Source organism: Myxine glutinosa, chromosome 4, assembly GCF_964187855.1.
Source record: "Myxine glutinosa chromosome 4, kmMyxGlut1.1, whole genome shotgun sequence".
In the NCBI taxonomy this organism is placed as follows: domain Eukaryota; kingdom Metazoa; phylum Chordata; class Myxini; order Myxiniformes; family Myxinidae; genus Myxine; species Myxine glutinosa.
The window spans coordinates 163,762,988-163,783,627 of NC_136264.1; the positions used below are offsets into that span (position 1 = coordinate 163,762,988).

Genomic DNA, 20,640 nt, shown 5'->3' on the forward strand with positions numbered 1-20,640 from the left:
CGATGTTTTGACTGCGATCTCGGCATGACAGTTGCTGTGTGGGAAGGCAGTGGATGACAACCGATGGTTAACGCCCCACCGACGCAAGAAGTCTTGGGTGTCATGTGCCGTGAATTCTGGCCCACAGTCAGATGCCAATTCGTCGGGGATACCATAAGTGGCGAAGTTCGACCGCAGACATTTCACTAGGCCTTGTGCCCCGCCAGTTGTTAGCTGAATGATTGGCCAATTAGAGTAACGATCAACGGTGACCAAATAACTCCGACCCTTGTGATGAAAGTAATCTGAACAAACGTACTGGAAAGGGTAGGCAGGTTCAGCTGAGGCAGTAGGTGGAGCGCTTGGTTGCGCTGGGGCCATCCGATTGCAGTGTGAGCAGCGATTGCGCATCTCATGAATCTGGGGAGTGATTCCAGGCCAAAAGATCGAGCTGCTGGCCCGGGTGGTCATAGCCGTGACTCCTTGGTGAGCAGCATGAAGATTCTCAAGGACGAGCTTCCGTAGCTTCGGTGGGATGATAATCCTCCCCTTGTAGACCACTATGCCATCAATAGTGTAGAGGTGTTCACGGAAGGGAAAGTATTCCAAAATGGACACAGGGAAATCGTCCCGACTGGCAGGTAGACCCTGCTCAATAGAATTGAGTAACTGCAGCATCTGAGTGTCACTTGCTGTTTCGTCCCGAACATCGTCCCAAGTGACGGACCACACAGAATCGAGTGTCTTGATGGCTGCCATAGAAATAGCCATTTCCATGCCAGTGTCGTCATCTGTGGTCCACAGCCCAGTCAAGGTGTGCTGTCTTAGTGTAGTCGATGTGGCCACATCCATAATGGAGGAAATGTCATCCACCAGTGGCAGTCGTTCCGATGGTCTGGCACCCGACGGATGTCGTGAAATCGCATCTGGTACGCAGTGACGTTTTCCCGGGATGTGGATAATTCGGAAACGATATGCTAGGGTCCTTTCTTTCAAGTTGGCAAGCCGCGTGTTATGGATGTCCTCTAATCGTCTGTCACCAAGAAGCTTGATTAAGGGCTTGTGATCGACGGCAATAATCAGGTTCTTGCATCCCAACACAAAATACTTTACTTTTTCCAGGCTGTCCGCCACTGCTAGAGCTTCACCCTCTATCGGAGCATAGCGCAACTCCGCTGCATGGGTGAAGCGGCCTCCAGCAAGGGTGATTTTCCAGCCATCGGGGCAGCACTGTGGGGTTTCACCAGGGCATCTGCAGTGTTTTTGGAGGAGCCAGAAGCCAATCCCATCCTTCGACCAGTCAGTTGCGAGACATGTTGTCCGTTCCTTGTCAAAGATCCGGACCCCATTTGCGACTTCAGATATGATGAGTCGTTTTGATTCTTCGAATAGGGATTGTAGTGTTGCATCCCAGTAGAAGGGGGTGCATGGTTTTAGGAGGTCCCGAAAAGGTCGCATCCTCTCGGTCATGCTGAAGCAGTATGTTACCTGATTGACTAGCCCAAACCAGGAGCGAATGTCAGTAATTGTTTTTGGTGTGGGGAAGTCCTGTATCGCTTGGAGATACCTTTGGCATGGTCGTACACTGTCCATGGTGATCTCGAATCCAGCGAATTCGACCGTGTCCTGACCAAAATGGAATTTCGTTGGATTTTGCGTAATCCCATTACGGCCGCACAGGTCGAGCCAGTTGCATGTCTGAAAAAAGCTCTCTTCCAATGTGTCGCTCCACATGATGGTATCATCAATACATTTGGACTTGTTTTTGAAGTCCGATACAATTTCGTCAAATCGTCTGGAGTATCCATCACCTGAAGCGATGTAACCTTGGGGAGTGGTGCAGTAACGGTATCGGCCCCATGGTGTGATGAACGTTGTCAGATGGCGGTCACATTCTCTGATTGGAACGCTGTGATAGCCATTCCAGGCGTCTGTTACCGTCTTTTTGGTGTTATGTGGCACCGCCATTGCTTGATGGAAGGGTGACTGGGTGTGGTGGGTCTCACGTGTGCAGTGCGCATTCAGTGGTTGCAGATCAACTGTCCTCCGTGGGGTCCCATCCTTCTTTGGACAGACGACCATTCTGCTGCACCATGTCACTGGTTCACCAATTGGCACCGGTTCCAGAACCCCTAACCTGATGTCGCGATCGATACCAGCCTTGACTTCTGCCTGCCAGTGTAAGGGGACAGGCACTGGGGTGTGCACCGCTTTTGGTGTTGCCTCGGGGTCAACCATCAGTGTGAGAGGCGGACCTTCCATGTGGGGTAGTGGCTGGTGTTCGCAGACATTGAATGTGCTGCTTTTGTAGTACTCCAATAGCCATTTCTCCAGCCTCACTCGGTTCTCGTCAGTGGCCGGAAATGGGATAGATGTAGGCAGTGTAGGGGGAAGCGATCTTTCCGGGCAGTTACAATTTGCATCGATAACTGCTGCCACTGCAGCACCAACTGTGTTGGATTCGCCAATGGTTGGGAAGCTACTAGACACGAGGCCTAGATCGACGCATGCTTCACGACTGAGATACATGTTCCGTGTGTCAGGTGAGATGTAGCAGATTTGTCGGGTTTCAATAATGTCGCCATTGGCTGTGCGACCAGACAGGTGTAGGAGCATGGCGCCGATAATCCGGACCCTTCCACTGTTAACAGCATTCATCTTCAGGTTGACAGGTAACAGGTCTTCATTACGCAGCCCGAGTTTGTGGAAAATATTAAGTCCTGTGAGGCAGCTTTGACAGCCAGTGTCGGCCATGGCCTGGAGCCTGGCCGATTTTGGTCGGGATGACAGTGGCTGGCCGAAATGGTCATAAGATTCCTTATCGATCCGTGCTATGAGTTTTATGTACGGCTGTGGTTGAGACTTCTTCTTGGTCCAGCCAGAGAGGTGGTCAAATATATGGTGGTCGAGGTGTAGTGGAGTTGACAAGGTGGCCATGGCCCTTTTAATTTGCGGCTTCCAAATGGCCGTTTCTCGTTCCGTGACAGAGCAGAGGAGATTGTGGACCTGGCTGCTTTCTTCCACATCATGAGCATCCATTGATTTGTCCGTAGGTTTGTTGTCCGCCTTTTTCGTGCCTCCCCGGCAGACATGTGCAAAATGGCCGCGAGTGGCGCATTTACTGCATGTTTTCCCGTAGGCATTGCAGAATTGACGCCTTTGGTCGATGTTCGGCTGTTTGCCATGACCAGTTTTGCCGCAATAACTACAAATGGCCGCCTGCTTGTCGGTAGTGATCAGGGCTCTTTTGTTCTTCCAGTTTTTGTATTGGCTTGCGCCATGAGCGCCTTCACTATCGAACAAGGCATTCTGGGAACGTTTCCCTGCTTCCTTGGCCTCGACGAAAATGAGAACTTCCTCCAAGCTCATGTTCTGATTTTGATCGCCGAGAATGTCCTGTTGTATATCTTGATCGGCGAGTCCCCGACATAGGACATCGCGAACCATGTCCTTGGTGTAGTTGACATCAGTAGGGGGATTGCATGAGCATACAACAGAAAACTTGCAGATCTCAGCTTGACCAGCCAGACGGGCTGCGTAGGTACGAATTGGTTCTTCTCGGTCCTGTCGCATGTTGTGGAGGTTTACGCGGGACACCATGGTATTCTCCTCTCGGACAGCAAGGGACCGAATGGCTTGTAGTATAGCTGCCTCGTCCTTGATTTCAATGCGTGGGTTGCTGCGGTGGAGGTCACGTCGTAGGTTATCATCACAACATTCAAGGAGTTGAACGCGAACATCATTGCCGATTATCTGGGTCGCTGCCTTGTAACCATCCCATCTTCTGGTGAAATATTGCCAATCTTCGCTGGTACCGCCGGTTTGGATACGAGGACGGCTGACTTTGTCCGGTTTGGCTGGTGCAATGGACGTGTGAGTCATGGCGTGGATGGAGAGCTGGATAGCAGCAACGGCATTGTCGGTGCTGTCAGTAACGTAGACACAGCTCGGGAAGGGGCAGACTGCAGCAGGCATCTTCAGATGAGTTGATTGTTCATAAACAAGAATGTATCAATTGAATGCAGGTTTATTAGCAACAACGATGAACAATCAATCTGCAAGACAAAGAAAGCGATGGTAGATATTAGAATAAGATAATAGATACAGAATATGCAAATAACAATGCGCAGTATTACACAAGATGAGAACGCAATAGAGAACAGCACCATACAAGAGTGGGCCACACAGCACCATACAATGAGGTAAAGATGAACTGATTAGATTTTGGGGTCACGAGGTCAAAGGTCAGAGGTCATGTTAGGTAAAAAATATTGTTACCACGATAACTTGTGAACCAGTGATGGGATTCTGACCAAATTTGGTACACTTTTGTAGAATGATGTAAAGATGAACTGACGATTTTCGGGTCAAGAGGTCAAAATCTGTAATAGGTCTATAACTTGAGAATGGCTGAAGTTATCTAATTCAAACTTGGAACAGGTATGCATAATGATGTAAAGATTAACTGAGTAGATTTTGGGGTCAGTAGGTCAAAGGTCAGAGGTCATGTGAGGTAAAAATGTGATAACTTGAGAACAGCTGAATGTATTTAAAGCAAACTTGGTACAAGTATTATCATGATGTAATAATGTTGGTTGAGGCATATCGGTTGATGTCGTGACGTCGAAGAGTGTCGTTCTAGTTTTACTTTATCTTATAGATCTGGACAGAAAATAGTAAATATCAAAAATAGGAGGTTTCGATCCAGATCCGGAGAAAAGATTGTCTGATCCGGATTTGAATCTTCACTGCAGTTGAATTCTTCCTTGTCACGCACTAAACCTGTCCATCAAGTGTCGTCTGAATCCATCCACAACTTGTTGAAATATTGTGCTATATATCATTTTTTTTTATATATATCTCAATAGTGAAGAAATACTTTTTAAAAAATTGGATTCGCATCCAGATCTTCCCAAAAATCTAATCATTTCGTCCTTGTCACATACCCAATCTCTCCACCAAATTTTGTCTGAATCCATCCACAGACAAACAGACAAAGGAACACGGGTTCATCTTCTTCACCACTTACTTGAATGTAACGTAGAGGCTAGAATTGATGCTTATTTCCCCCTCGTTACTGCGCTGATGCACGTATTCCTCTGGTAGGGTTGGTACTTCAATGGATGATTTGCCCAGAGTACTTCCAGTACTGACTTGAACTGGTTGACCATTTTTGTGGTGACTGCTATTTCAGGAAGTGAGTTCCAGCTATTGATGCTTCTGACTGTTGTTGAATATTCTTCATATAAATCTGTTAGTGCTACTACATCTGGTTTCTGTATCTCCATCCATTTTTGATAATGCATATGACGAGGACGAAATGATTCGATTTTGGTGAAGATCCGGATCCGGCTAGTAGAATTTTAAAAAGTGATTCTTCACCATTGAGCGATAGGGCTAAAACCGACATATAGCAGGATATCTCAAAACGTTATGGACGGATTTGGACGAAACTTGGTGGACACGTTAGGTTTGTGACAACGAATAAATGATTCAATTTTGCTGAAGATCTGAATATGAATTCGGATACGATGATTATTTAATTTTAAAGTGATTCTTCGCCATTGAGAGATCGGGCGAAACGCGATATGTAACATGATATTTAAAAAAGTTGTGGACGAGTTATGATTAAACTTGGGAGATGAGTTGGTTAGGTGACGACTATTCATCCGAGAAGGCAGACCGTGCTGCCTACTTGAATATATATACAGCAGATTACATTGGTAGACTGTGTGAGATTAATCACATTGATATTAATGAGGTGAAAACCAAGCTGGAAAGGATTACATGCTTGTGTGAGTTGCCTAATTTGGTTGAAGAATATCCTACCAGGCCCAACCTTGGTGCTGACGATTTTATACGCGTTATGCAACAAATGGAAAGCTCTCATAGGTACGAGACAGATCAGTTATGCGAGTCATTATTGCAGGCCCTGAGAAACAGTAATCCTCATGCAGGTCTCCAACTGTGAGGCCTTTTTTTTTTCTTTTCTTTTTTTTCTTTTTTTTGAATACTGAATCGAGGCTCGTGAAAGAGCTAACATTTATTTCACAAACAAATCAACCAGACAAACAAAATATACAAAAAGAGGGAGCGGAAGACAAGATGGGGAGAGAAGGGGAAGCACACAACCACAACATTTGAGAGCAGGGAGAAGTGTGGGAGGGAGAGGGCTTGGGGGCAGGAGGCGTGGGAAGGGGGGGGGGGGGGAGGGGGGAGAGGTATAAAACACAAGGGGACCGAAATTAGCGGGGGTAGAAAAGATCAAGTTTTTGGATGGAGGAGGATAAGAGATGGTGGTGAACAGCTGTTTTAAAGACCTGGATGGTGGAGTTGGATTGAATAGAGTGAGGGAGTTTGTTCCAGATGTGGGAGAAAAGAGGAATGAAGGAGTGAAGGTGAGCAGAAAGTCTTGATTTTGGCAGTTTAACCATAAGAGGGTTGCAGGCAGATCTTGTGCGACCTGTAGGAATATTTGGGGGACAGAGCCCAGAGAGAACTGGGGGGGGGGCAAGGCCAGAGAGGAGTCGGTAGAAGACGGAAAGACCACCAACCTGCCTGCGGTGAGTGAGTGAAAGGCCCTTGGAGTTAGCTTCATCGCGGGAGATTCCAATGATTCTGAACGCTTTGGTTTCAACAGCATGAAGACGAGCTAGGTGTGAGGCAGGAGCACCAGACCAGAGGGGAGAGCAGTATTCCATAGAGCTGCGGATGAAAGCCTTGTATGTGGTGAGGAGCTCAGGTGTGCCAAGGAAGGACTTCGCACGACGGAGGATGCCCAGTCGGCGACTGGCTTTGGAGGCCAGATTTGAAATGTGGTTTTCCCAGGAAAGATCATGGCAAATAGTGAGACCCAAAAGCTTGAGTGACAGAACTTCTTGGAGAGGATTATTCAGAAAGTGGATGGGAGGGTTTTCCAGTCGGTCTTTTCGGAGAGACATCGTAAGAGTGTGAGATTTATCAGGATTGAAAGACATGTTCCATTTGTTTGCCCAGTCTGTGATTTTGTCCAGGTCTGCAGAGAGTGAGGAGGCTGCAGACTGCCGATCTGAGGGATGAGGAATGGAGCGACAGAAAGTAGAGTCGTCAGCAAAGAGATAGAGAGGATTTTCAAGAGAGTCAGAGAGATCATTGATGAAGACCAGAAAAAGCACAGGGCCCAGAACACTACCTTGGGGAACTCCAGCCTGAACAGGAAGAGGAGATGAGAGAAACCCATTCAGGGCCACACGTTGACTACGACCAGAGAGGAAGTCCGCCAGCCATGCGTGGAGATTTCCATGGATACCAAAGGAGGAGAGTTTGGTGAGCAGAGCGGGGTGCCAGACCGTATCGAAGGCATGTGAAATGTCAAGGGAGACAGCTCTAAATTCCTGTTTGGCGTTGAGGACCTCCATCCATTGTTGAGAAAGCAGAAGCAGTATGTCCAGAGTAGAGTGACCAGGTCTGAAACCAAATTGATGATCAGAGATCAAGCCATTGGTGATGATGATCAAGCCTTCATAAACTCAGTAGTGATGATGACATATCATGCTACCTTAGCACCTTTGAACGCATTGCATCTGCTGCTGGAAAGTCGAGAGAGGAATGGCCTCAACCTTTGGAGACGTATCTGACTGGAAAGGCCCAACAAGTTTTTCATGCATTAAACCATGATGAAAAGAACAACTATGTCCAGACTGTAGAATCTATTAGACGCAGATACCATCTTACTCCGGAGGCCTACAAGTTGAAGTTTAAGACTGATTCCAAGTGTGGTGATGAAACGTTTGAAGAGTTTGGCAATCGGCTCCAGAACCATTTCTTCAGATGGTTACAAATCATCCATCCTACAGCTGACCTGCCTCAAGTAAGCAGGTGCCTCAATCTGATCATGATTGATCCATTTCTGAGCACAGTCTCAGATGGAACATTGAGGTTGAAACTACAGGAGTACAATGTTACTTCCCTGATCAGATTGGCGAGGACAGCTGATGAGCTCCTACTCCATCTCCATCGGTGGTAAAACATCACATACGTGGGTGGTGAACCCCCCCCCCCCCCCCAAAGTCCATCCGTGAGGCGACCTGGAATCACCACTCAAATCCCACGTAGGAACACATGCAACATCAATTGCTATCGTTGTGGACAGTTAGGACATAGGGCTTCAGAGTGTCCTACCCCTCCTCCTCCTCAGCCTCCAACTCATACGCCTACTCAGGTATCTCAACCGTCAGAAACCAGGCATGAAGGAAAGAGGAAAGCCTCGCAAATGCAACTTCATTGCACTCCATGCGACCATGTGAATGATAGACGTCATTATGAACCACCTTTAGAGGCCATTTTTCCCCGCGTCATTATGAACCACCTTTAGAGGCCATTTTTCCCCGCAGAGCAGGGGTTGGCCTTTTTCAGGCACCATGGTCCCCTTTTTTGAAGCAATGTTTTCTGGCCGGATGCTCTTCCTGCCGCCAACCCTGTTAGTCGCCTCTTGCGACACACAGGGAATTACCAGTGAACTGGTTCTCAATTTGCCGACCTCGGAATGATGACAGGCTGAGTCAACCCCCTAGCATTAATTCAGCAATCGACCGGGATTTGAACCCAGGATCCTAGGATCCCAAGCCGGCACCCTAACCACTAAGCCAACACCAGGCTATAATAGACGTCATTATGAATGGCCAAAATGTTACCACAGAAGCCCTGGTTGACACTGGGTCAAGTGCGTCCCTGATAACAGATGAAATGTGTTCGAAGCTATCCATCTCCACTACAGTCTCCAAAATGGAGGAGGCTTTAGTGATGGAAGATGATGCAAAACTGAACACAAAGGGAACCATTGTGGTGGATGTTGGAGCTGGTGGTAAAGACACTGCAATGCAACACTTCCCCTGGGCATGGATTTTGCTCAGTAAGTTCAACTGATCTTGGACTTTAGTGAGGGTTGTTTTAGTACTGTTGGCAGGTATGGTCAGTCTGTGAAGTTTCCCCTGCGTGGAATCCAAGGCCTCGGTACAGACAGAACCAGACTATGATGTTGAAGTAGAGGAACTTCCCACTAGATCAAGCATTCTCCAGGGTAAGATTACACTGACCCCAGATGAACAGCAAGTACTAAATGAGATCATCATTGAGTTTCCTGAAGTTTTCACCAAAGATCCTGGCGACACTGATGTTGCCCAACACCACATTGATGTGGGAGATGCTTTCCCTGTTCGTTCGCATCCATACCGCTTGGGACCAGACCGCAGAGAAGCACTTCAGGAAAAACTAAATCAGCTCTTGAAAAGCAGAAAGATTGAGCTGTCAACATCGCCATGGGCCTCGCCTATTCTTATGGTACCAAAAAATAACGGAAGGTACCGGATGTGTGTTGACTGTAGGAAGTTGAATGTTGTGACAAAAGTAGATTCTTTTCCCATGCCGATTGTCGATGCTATACTGGGATCCCTGCATGGAGCTAAGATATTCTCCTCCCATGACCTACGTAGCGGCTATTGGCATATGGGTGTTGCTCCTGAGGATGTTGAGAAGACTGCCTTCATCTGTGAGCAAGGCCTCTTCCATTTCAGGGTCCTTCCCTTTGGAGTTGTAAATGGTCCAGAAAGTTTCCAAAGGTGGATGACTCAGGTGCTTGGAGATTTGGTTGGCCACACTTGTTACGTATCTATCTCGATGACATAGTGTGTTATTCTTCCAATGTTCAGCAGCATTTTGCTGATTTGTGGGAAGTTCTGCACAGGCTTCACGTCGCTGGCTTGACTGTCAATCAGGAGAAGTGTCAGTTTGGTAGTCAAGAAATGAGGTACCTGGGACAAATTGTGACGTCAAACAGACTGAGACCAGATCCAGAAAAGGTTTCAGCCATTTGCAGCTATCCAGCAACTACAAAAATAAAGAAACTGGAATGTTTCCTGTGCATGATATCATGGTACCAGAAGTTTGTACCCCAATTTGCTGATCATGCAGAGCCCCTGTACAAACACAAGAAGAAGGGTATGGGATGGATTTGGACTGAAGACTGTCAGTCAGCTTTTGTGATGTTGAAGGAGGGGCTGATGACCGAGCTAATCCTTGGTTATCCAAATGACATAGGCACATTTACTGTACATATACATGCCAGCAACGTAGGACTTGGTGCAGTGTTGATGCAAAAACAAGGATCCAGTACCAGGACTATTGCCTATTGTGTTCACCTCAAAGGAAAACAAGCAGCGGACATTGACAGATACTCCTGCCCTTCCTGTCAATCTCGCATCTCCAGGCCTGGAGAGAAAGCACGGAAGTCGTCTTCAACCACCCTGCAGAATTGCACTCTGAACTTGGAGGCAGTACTAAAGGAGCAGCAACGGGACCCTGAACTGCGTAACATCATCCAGAATCTGGAGAAGGCAGATATTCGGGGGAAACTGGAGTCTGGGACTGCGATTGAAAGGCTGGCACCCCGGTTTCACTTGAAGGACAAGATCCTGTTTCGCTCTGACGATTTTCTGGTAGTCCCGAAAGCCCTCCAGAATCCTGTGCTCGTAGAATGTCATTCAAAACCGACTGCTGGACATCTTGGCAGAAAGAAAACACTGAACAGGCTGAGAAGTATGAAGGTTTGTTGGAAGGAAATGTCCCAGAAGGTATGTAGCTTCATATGCAACTGCTCAAGGTGCCAAGAGAATAAACCCCTGTTTTAGAAAAAATCAGGAAAGATGTTGTCGACCAAATCTACCCTGGGAAATAGTGGGAGACCATTTCCTCATGGGACCATTTCCGAAGAGTTATGCTGGCCAGGAATTCATACTCGTGGCCGTGGACCATTACACCAAGTTAACAGAAATACTGCTGTTGAAGACGGCCTCTGGTCTGACAGTTGCATGCGCACTATTATGACAGTTGTTTTGCCGATAGGGGGTGCCAAATTCCCTCCTTTCTGACAATGGTCCTCAATTCAGGAGTAAGGCATTGGCAGCAGTTTGTCTTGAATGGGGGTGTTGAGCAAGACTTCATCACACCATATCACCCGCAGAGCAACTGGGTGGAACGAGTCAACAGAAACATCAAGTCGATGATGCAATCCTTCACTTCACCAGATCATCGACAATGGGATTGCACAAATCTATCAGAATTTGCCTTTGTCTTACAGCAACTCATGACACCACAGGTGTTGAACCTGCTTTCTTGATGTTTGGGCATCGACTGAGGAGCCCACTTGTGAACAGACTGTGTTTCGCCAAGGAAGGCGTATCAGCTGTCCCAAGCAAAGAAGTGGTTCATGGTAACTCTCAACATGCGAGGTCGATGTCTAAACTATATTACGACAAACGATGAAAACATGTGGATGTCCAAGAGGGAAATCACGTCATGGTGAGAACCTACCCACAATCTAACGCCAAGAAACACTTCAGTGCAAAGATAGCACCACGATGGATGGGCCCATTTGTCATCAAACGACAACTAACACCTGTGAACTTTCAGCTCGCGAGTGTGGAGACGCCGCAAAAATCGAGAAAAAATCGAGAAAAAGATTGAAACATGGCTCATGGGATAAATTGGTGGAGATAAAAACTAAAGACGTCATCGGTCACGTGGGTTGACCGCCATCTTGGAAAAACCGAAAAAATTTACACCTCTATGTCTCCGAAAGCCCTGCATAGAAAAAATTGAGACATGGCTCATTGTAAAGAACTCTCCATGTGGAATATTTTAAAAAACACCTTGAGAGGCCATTTTTCCCCGCAAAGCGGGGGTTGGCCTTTTTCGGGCACCGTGGTTGTTGTTGTTTTTTGGTCCCCTTTTTGAAGCAATGTTTTACGGCCGGATGCCCTTCCTGCCGCCAACCCTTTTTGTCGCCTTTTACCACAAGCAGGGAATTACCAGTGAACTGGTACTCAATTTGCCCGACCTCGGAAGGATGACAGGCTGAGTCAACCCCCTTGGCGTTAATTCAGCGATCGACCGGGATTGCGAACCCAGGATCCTAGGATCCTAAGCTGGCACCCTAGCTGCTAGCCCAACACCAGGGTTCCATGTGGAATAACATATGTTAATAATTATGTCATAGGTTCATCCATTATGACGTCATAATTGGACAAGTATAAAACTTCATCTGACAAAGATGAAATTTATTGAGCATCATCATGGGATCAATTTGTGGAGAAAAAGTAATGATGATGTCATCGGTCACTTGGTTCCGCTGCCATATTTGTTTCAACACAAAAACTTTAAAAACCACTAAAAACACGTCCTGGTGAGGGTCTGCAATCTCTGATTTCTCTTTCTTGTTTGAACTTGTGATTGATTCTTAACACATACATTTGAATCAAAATGACAGTTTAAAATGCTCTGTTGGACGATAAATTGTATAGTCGATTGGACTTATGAGACGCTGACGGCGCGTCATTAAATTTAATTTTATTCCTGTTAAAACCCGTGCGGGGAAGCTAGCTCTTCTTCACGGATGGAAGAGGTACGCAATATGGAGGAAGGAAGGATGGAAGATGTGGGATGCATTGGGAGTGAGTCGGAAGTAGAAATCCCCCGCCGTTGGGACGGCCCCGATACCCGACCAGATGTGGGATCGACTCCTTTGGGAAATGAGGGGAATGAGTAAAGAAATGAAGGATGATATGAAGGGAATGGGTGAGCGATTGGAGAGATGGGAGAAATGAAAGGGGAATTGAAGGGAGACTTGAAGCGAATGATTAACAAAATGGATGCCGGGACGAGTGAGTTGGAGGAGGAACGAAAGAATGGTGCCGTTGGGGCCCAGGAGAAGCCAAGGGTGGCAGAATATGAATCGGAAGGGGGGAAGGCAAATTGGGAATTGCACCGGGAATGGCAATTTAATGGAATTCACAGGTGAATGTGGAGTGCCAAGAGGTGAATGGGGAATGTGAATATTGTAATAGTGGATGTTTCCCACATCGTGGCCTGGAGGTTTATCGGGACCGGGTGGATGCCACAACACCCCAACCGGGAGATGAATTAGGAATGGTGCAGCACCAGGGCGGTGGTACAGAGCAAGAGGGGGTAACATTATTGGGGGTCCGTGTGGTGGAGCCGGACCGGGTATTTATTGAGGACGGCCTGTCAGGGCCAGAATTGATGGGGGATGAGGATGATGTGATTCAGCGGCTGGGGACCTGGGACAGTCCCATGGAGGTAGGGGTTGACCAGGCCCAAAGGAGTTTGGGTGATGAGGTGAGTCGGTCCGAGGAGGTGGTTGTGGTGACTGGGGGGACCCTCACCGTACACTGCAATTTGGCAACAGAGGCTCCGAAATTACATACCCAGTTGGGGGAGTGTGTTGACTCCGGGCTGGATTTGGACCTTGGGGAGTCGGGAGATCGAGCCTCCGAATATTTGGTCCCCGTAGGGAATTTGGAACAGCTGCAGGGAGGGGCAGAACAACCCGAGGGAGTTGTTACCTACAGCTGTGGTTTGGCACAGGTGGTGAAAATTTCTAAAAGAAAAATAAATTTACATTTAAATGGGAGTTTGATTTGGAGCAGCCATGGTTGGAGTTGGTCCCCAGGCTGCGGGATTTGGACCAGGAGAGGTCATTGGTGATGGCCTCAGGGAAAATTTGCCCCTTTGTAAATTTGGGAATGCCAGCCAGCTGGGGGGCTGTGCTGGCGAGATTTGGATGTGGGGTCCAGCCATGGGTGGCATGGTACGACCTGGGCCCCACGGGGGGTCTGGTGGAGTGTGTCGTCCCTTGTCCGTCGGGGCGCTGCCCGGGCATGTGGCTCGGGCCGACAGGGTCACCGGACCCTGGTGGGGGTTAAGACCTCCAGGGGGTCTGAGGTGGTTTCTCAAGCCTGGGATGGCATTTATTGAGGACCACGAGGGGGTGGGGTGTTGTGGGTTGTGCTTTGGTGGTGGCACCGCGGACGGCCAACTTGGGCCTGATGTGGTGACCACCCGGGCATGCGGCCTGACACCCTCTCCCTGAGACTCTGGGACAGCCGGCATGTGGTGACCTGCCATGCCGTGCTGGTCTATGGACGCGGCTCGAACCGCATGGACAGGGATGGAGATAGCCCAGTGGACAACCATTGGGGCATCTGTGGAACATGATGGTGAGAATGATCTTCCACAGATGTCTCGTTATGATTTATGGACTCTCGGTTTGGGAAGAGAGCCATGGGAGTGATGAATCGGGAAGTTTTAAAGGGCCGAGCATATGGGCCATGCTCGGCTGGCATGTGTATGGCAAAGCATCTTTCTTTGGTGAGTTTAGTAAAATTTGAAAAAATGTTTGGCATGGGTGATCTGTGGGTTAGATACAAATTTAAGGGTGGATTTTGAAATGTCATGGTGGTCACTGCACAGTGACACCATTATTTATCCAGGTGTGCTAGACCAAAGTGTTGGAGGCTGTGATAAAATTGACAGGGTAGCAGGACACAGCTTTCAACAGGTTGCGGGGGCGACTGTGCCGATATTTGGGACGCGGGATCATGGGGATGGAGTTGGGGGTCTTGGGGTCAACGTGGTGCTGTGCGTGTCCAAGGTGTGTGGACCATGTCTTCTGGGTGGGTCTCCTGGTGGAGCATGGCTGTTGACTGGACCTTGGTGTGGTCAAGTGTGGGTGGGCACTGGGGGGCTGCGGTTCTGTGGACTGGGGGATAAGGGCGGCATAGGTGACGTGAGAGGAATGCCACGCACTGTGACCGTCTCCCCCAGGGCCAAGGTTGTGCGTGTGGTAGTGTTTGTGGCAGCAGGTGCTCACCACATTGGCCAGCTGGGGCTAGTGCAGCTGTGTTTTGGGGTCCCAGCGGGTGTTGTAAGGTAGGTAGGAGGTTTTAAATAAGTTCCTCAATAAAATAATGATTTTGAAGTTGACTCGATACCGATGTGCTCTCGAAACAGGAAGTGAACAGATGACGACAATGGGCTGGTTTGATAATATCTCAATGCAATCGTCGTTTGACACAGTGTTTTGTCATCGTATTAATGTATGATTGGAATGATGCTGTTTGGAGTGAAAATAGAGATATTGAGTTTAAATATGAATGGGGAAATGATGTGAAGGTTTCTACTTTCTAACCGTGACATTCGCGGATTCGCCATATGCAGATTTGCCATTGATTGGATAAAGAACCATTCAGACCGGGTACATTTTTTGTGCAAGTCATTCACGAACCTGCTGTCAATGTCTGACCTTTGACTTAAGGTGGCACAGGAATGTGGAATTTATTGGTTCATCGTTTCCCATTCGCCGTTTTTTTTTTTTGTCCAGGTCATTCACAAACTTTTATTTAATTTTTTGACTTTTTTTACTTTTAAAATAAACTCGAGTTTGCAGTCCACCCACCTGCCAGTTTGGAAGGATCAAGTCGACAACCTTCATGTTTTGTGACAGGACATATGTGAAGCTTCAGCTTTGAAGTTGCATTCTTGTAATAAATAAACAGCAATTTTGAATCATTCTTATGAAAGAGAGAGAGAGAAGGAGAAAGAGAAAGCCCAAAATTTATCCTGTTTCATTTTTGGATGCAAATATAAACAAAGTGCCAGTTTCATAAAGCTGTGGACTCTTGAGTTATCATGCTGAGAGACAAACACACTCAACCATGACTGTGAAGCCTCCCTTTGATGAAGTCTCACAATAAAAAAGCAACAGAAACAATTGTTTGGATATACATGAAATGCATTTTATTGTGTCCGTTAGAGTAAGCAACTCAACAGAGAATTACTTAATATGGTCAGTTATTAAAGATACATTTGAACCACGAATACTACATGAACAGTACTAACTATTTGGGTAGCTAAAAGGTAAACTTTCTCCTCTTAAAATAAATTCTCTCCTGATAAAATTTTCACAATCTTTTTCAATAGCCCTTGATAAAATTGCTCACCTATTGTATAGATTTTGATAAATACAGTGTTGACACATGTTTGTTGAAAATCACTTGTCATATCATCGACACAGAAGCCTCGAGACTCTCCTGTCTTTCAGCAGGTAATTGTATGAAGTCTCCAGGAGCGGCGTACATATACACATTGGGCAAGTCATCCGCAACGCAGCAGCTCAGTGCACTGCGGTTCACGGCCATGTCGGCCAGTTGGAACCATGACTTTGACTTGGGGTCGTAACCTTCAGCCTTGGTGACAGTCATGTAGCCATTGTATCCGCCAGCGACCACAATAAAGTCATCCACCACCTCGAGTCCAAAGTTGCTGCGAGGGTTGAACATATTGGATATCATGGTCCACGAGTCCAGGGCCTCGCTGTAGATCTCAGCTGTGCGCAGTCGGTTCACTCCATCGAACCCTCCAACCTGTGTGAACAAAACACATAGGTATCAAACTGTATGTAATACGTATGGAATAAAATTTGGCCGATGTATCAAGATGCCATATACAGTATATGGAATCAAAGTCGTAACCTTGCAGGAACCAACCAAACTGGCATTACATCTCCTCTTTCTTAATTTCCATTTGCAGCTGACATCTAATGATAGACAAAGGATAAGTAGGAATAATTTTTCACGACTGTATTTATCGAAACGTGTCGACCTGCCTTGACCTTCTGATCTGATGCACAATTTTCTTTACTAGTACACCCGCTCACTATGGGAATCAAAAAAGGGTCATTCCTCTTTGGAGTTTGTAGATTTCAGTCGATCTATGGGTGGGTCTCAAGAACATTGGGTGTGTGTTCATTTACCAAGATTCTTGTGAAGAGATCGCCAAGTGGTTTAAGCATTCGAGCAAGCACTCCATTCAAAACCGTTAAGGAATGGCTGGCTTGGCAAGCGCTAGCAAGCTGCTTGGTAAAGGAGCACAACCCGAGCTTCTCCCTTTCAGTTTCATATGAAACAGCAGGAGCGAGTTTCAAAAGGTCGCTACGAAAAATGCCACGGTAGCGGCAGAAAGGGCCATGTTATTAACCCAACATTTGTGGGTTATATAGAGTACAGTAGAGATTCGCTCAGTTCTGCAAGTAAGCCTTACTTCATGGATGTCGGGATTCCTCCAAATTTCTTCATTTAGTGTTATAAAGAGCATTACCGACTGTTTAAAAAGCTAAGCATACGTGTTTGTGGTTTATAATATTTTTACTTCCTGTAGAAGCCGTTGCTCCCACAGAACCGCCATTATAACTATAAGCTATTATATTATAACTATAAGCGATAATATGACCCTACTGCAAAGCCGCAATGAGCCGGCGAAGCCAAAGCCTCTTGCCACTATTTTACCCATCACTATGACATCAGTAGGCCAGGTAGTTGATAGTAGGTAGGTGCAGTAGGTACTGTGCCTAGTTCAAAATGACACCATTTGCATTCTGGATGAGATTAAAATTTATAAAATTTACTTCTTGATTAATTCGGTGAATTCCGTCTCAACTTCGGATATTTCCGGCTGTGAAAAACTAACCCCTACGGCCGCGCGATTTATAAAAAACAATTCTTCGTCAATTTTAGAATATTTGACGCCGTTTTCAGCTTCCGAAACGCGTAATAAGCTTTTTTGAAATATTAATTCAAATGCTCGAATCTCATTGGTTCCGGTGTTTGGTGAAGATTTTCGTTGAAGATAACCAGTGCCAGTGCGAGCCCGGGGAACGAGGTTGGTCTTAAAGTATTTTAATTACAAATTAGAGGGGCACAGAGATTGTGAATCAAACAAAGACGGGTGAAACGAACTCCTATTGAACTTTTTCGCAATTTTTTAAAGCATACTTTCGCATCCGCAAGATGGCGGCCTCCATGGAGCGATTTGGTGCGTCAAAGCTTCAAAATTCTCAAAGGATCCAGCAAAATCTGGCTTTTCAACATAATACGTATGCGTTCATTCACAACACCGGCTTCGCCGGATATTAACAATATGCGATTGCTCGTTATCACTGCAGGAAATGGGACATTATTAGTATTAATATTGTTTTGTCATAACATTAATAATATGCGATTATCATTAATTTTGTTATTAAAAGCGTCTTTGGAAAAACGCCACGATAAATCTTCTTTGGACAAAAACCACGATAAAGCTAATTTTACATTGATATACACCTCAACACGCAACGCCATTGACGGCAATGGTGGGGAAAACCCGCTCGGGGGAGAAAACCCCCTTGGGAGGGGGGAAAATGAATGCGCTACAACCTTCATTATGTAACCCTTGGTCATACTGTCAAGTTTGGTTGAGATTGGATAAGTAACAACGAACTGTATTGGTGTCAAAAATTCATCAGACAGACAGACAGACAGACACGAAATGGCGTTTTAATGGCGATGATAATCCCTTTATCTTCCCTCTATTTGTCATTTCATGTAATGCTTTTTCTGTTGATGACTTTTCCAAGCCAACTTAAGGGCTGACTGTGAGCAAATCTTTGTGATGTTTCACACATGCAATCTTACCGCATAGACAAAGCCTCCATACTCGATGACACCAACACCACTGCGGCGGCTGTTCATGGACGCGATTAGAGTCCATTGGCTTGTTTCTGGTGTGAAATATTCCGCAGATGAAAGGCATTCAATGCCATTGAACCCTCCGCAGATGAAGATCTGCAACATGTTTTGACATTATTTTCATGACAGAAACATAGAAAGCAAACGATGAAGGCTTCAATATAAGAAGAGAAAGAAAAATAATATTTCATTTTACCAAAACCTTTTCTTAGCACTCACATTTCAAAGTTGCCCGAAAAAGCCAGTCACCGACTGCACATTCTCCGTCGTGCAAAGTCTTTCCTTGGATCACCTGAGCTACTATCCACCAACAAGGCTTTCATCAGCAGCTCAATGGAGTACTGTTCTCCCCTCGGGCTGGCATCACTACCTCACACCTTGCTCAGATTGATGCCATGGAAACCAAGGCCTTCAAGATTATAGGAATCTCCCACGACGACGCTGAGTCTATGTGCCTATCACTTTGCTATGGTCGACAGGTCGGTGGTCTCTCTGTCTTTTCCACCTCCTTTCTGGTCTTGCACTATCTGCCCTCTCTGTGCTTTGCCCTCCTCCCCCAGGTATCTGCAGGGTGCACGTGGTACACTAGCAACTGCCTTCCAGTAAAGCTCCCAAAATCCCGAATCGCTGCTCACCTCCACTTATTGTTTCCCACCAGTGGAACCAACTTTCACATTCTCTTAAATCTCATTCTTCCATACAGGTCTTCAAGACACCAGTTGACCAACCTCTCAAATCATCCCCAATCCAAAACTATGATCTTTTCTGCACCCAATAAACCACCTCACCCCCAAATTTTGCTTATGTATCCATCCTGCATTCTCCCCATCACATTACCCCTCATCCTTACCTGTGCATCCCTTTAAACCCCCCTCACACCGGCCTTACGGGGTCGTTACGACGTTTATGGCGGCGTTGCGGCGACAAAATCGTGCACAACCGGGAGCATTCCTTGTGGCACCTGGGACATCCTCAACGCTTCCTGGAGCATTTGTATGGATCCTTAAGCGTCCGGGAGGGGTCGTCATTTCTAACGAGAGTTTTGGTCAGAAAATTACGGCAGTGCTACGGAAATCTAGACCGCAACGCTTCCTCAACGCCTCATCAATGCTTCCCCAACTGCCGTAACATCACCGTAAGACTCCGTAAGGCCATCTTAACCATCCGCAAGGATTCTCCCTCTCCTTGGACTGTCTGGGCAGCGGGTGCTCCGTCCATGGCTCTCCTGGATCGGTCTTGCCCCCTTGGAAGTCAGCAGCAGAATGAGGGGAGAGCGGGGGGGCCCCCGTTTTTATATTCTGGGCCGGGAACCGTAAGGAATCGCAAGCAAACGTAGAGGCACCGTATCTCCGCCGTGTATATCCGCAACGAAGCCATAGCAGTCCGTACTAAACCGTAATAAACCGCTGTGAATTGGTCACGGTCAAGCAAAATCCTCTGCCGGGTGTTCACGATTTTGCTCAAAAAATCGCAACGCTGCCGTAGAAAGAACATCCGTGGACGTCCGTAAAAACCATTTTTTGGTGTGAGGTACCCTTTATGTCCGTATCCATTAATTTTGTCCTCTTCCTTACTGTTGGCTTTTCTCCCTTCTCTTTCTGCTGTTCCTTTTGTTACGTTGCGTCCTGATCCATTCCATGTTCTAGCTCTTCCATGAGCTTCGACTCTGTGTACAAAAAACGCCTGCCACGTTCAAGGAGATTAAAACACTGGACGAGGCCATGTGGCTGTTCATGTCTGTGCTATATCCACAACCCAGCACTCCCATCAAGTACAATAGCTAATTATAAGGCTAGTTCCAAGTACCAGTACACAATGACTTCTCTCTTTTTAAAAAAGACTGTAGAATATTTAAAGCCAATAATCTAAATGCAGGCACAATAGCCAGCTTTATTTCTTCAACCGAATGATGGTGTGCCCTTGCCAAGAAAACAAGCCTTGCCAAGAAACTGCTCGGGCAGGAATTGCCTACTTTTCTTTTCTGTAACTCACCTACTTTTCGGAAATGACACAGTGGGATCTTTAACGTCCACCAACTGATGCCAGCCGGCAGATGGGACTCCCAGCTTAACGTCGATCCGAGAGATGACACACACATTTATGATGACCGTTTATAGAATGTTCAGGATTTGAAACCAGGCTAGACAGCTCAGAGGCGAGTGTACATACATCTAGGCCATCCTGTCATCCCACAAAAGATAAAATTACAAAACCTTGAGTGTCCAGATCTATTGAACATGTGCTTAAACAGGACCTGACATCCCAA

The 20,640-nt window shown here is 46.6% G+C and overlaps 1 protein-coding gene across 1 annotated transcript in view; it reads right to left on the reverse strand.

The window, feature by feature from the left end:
- Positions 1-15,869: 15,869 nt before the first annotated feature.
- The window catches only part of LOC137417306 (kelch-like protein 10), a 34,111-nt gene continuing 29,340 nt past the window's right edge, over positions 15,870-20,640 (reverse strand). The window contains exons 5-6 of the mRNA XM_078775111.1: positions 18,321-18,470; positions 15,870-16,235 (exon numbers count right to left, since the gene is read on the reverse strand). Of these exons, the coding sequence (XP_078631237.1) occupies positions 15,870-16,235; positions 18,321-18,470 (516 nt within the window). The remainder of the gene's footprint in view (positions 16,236-18,320; positions 18,471-20,640) is intronic.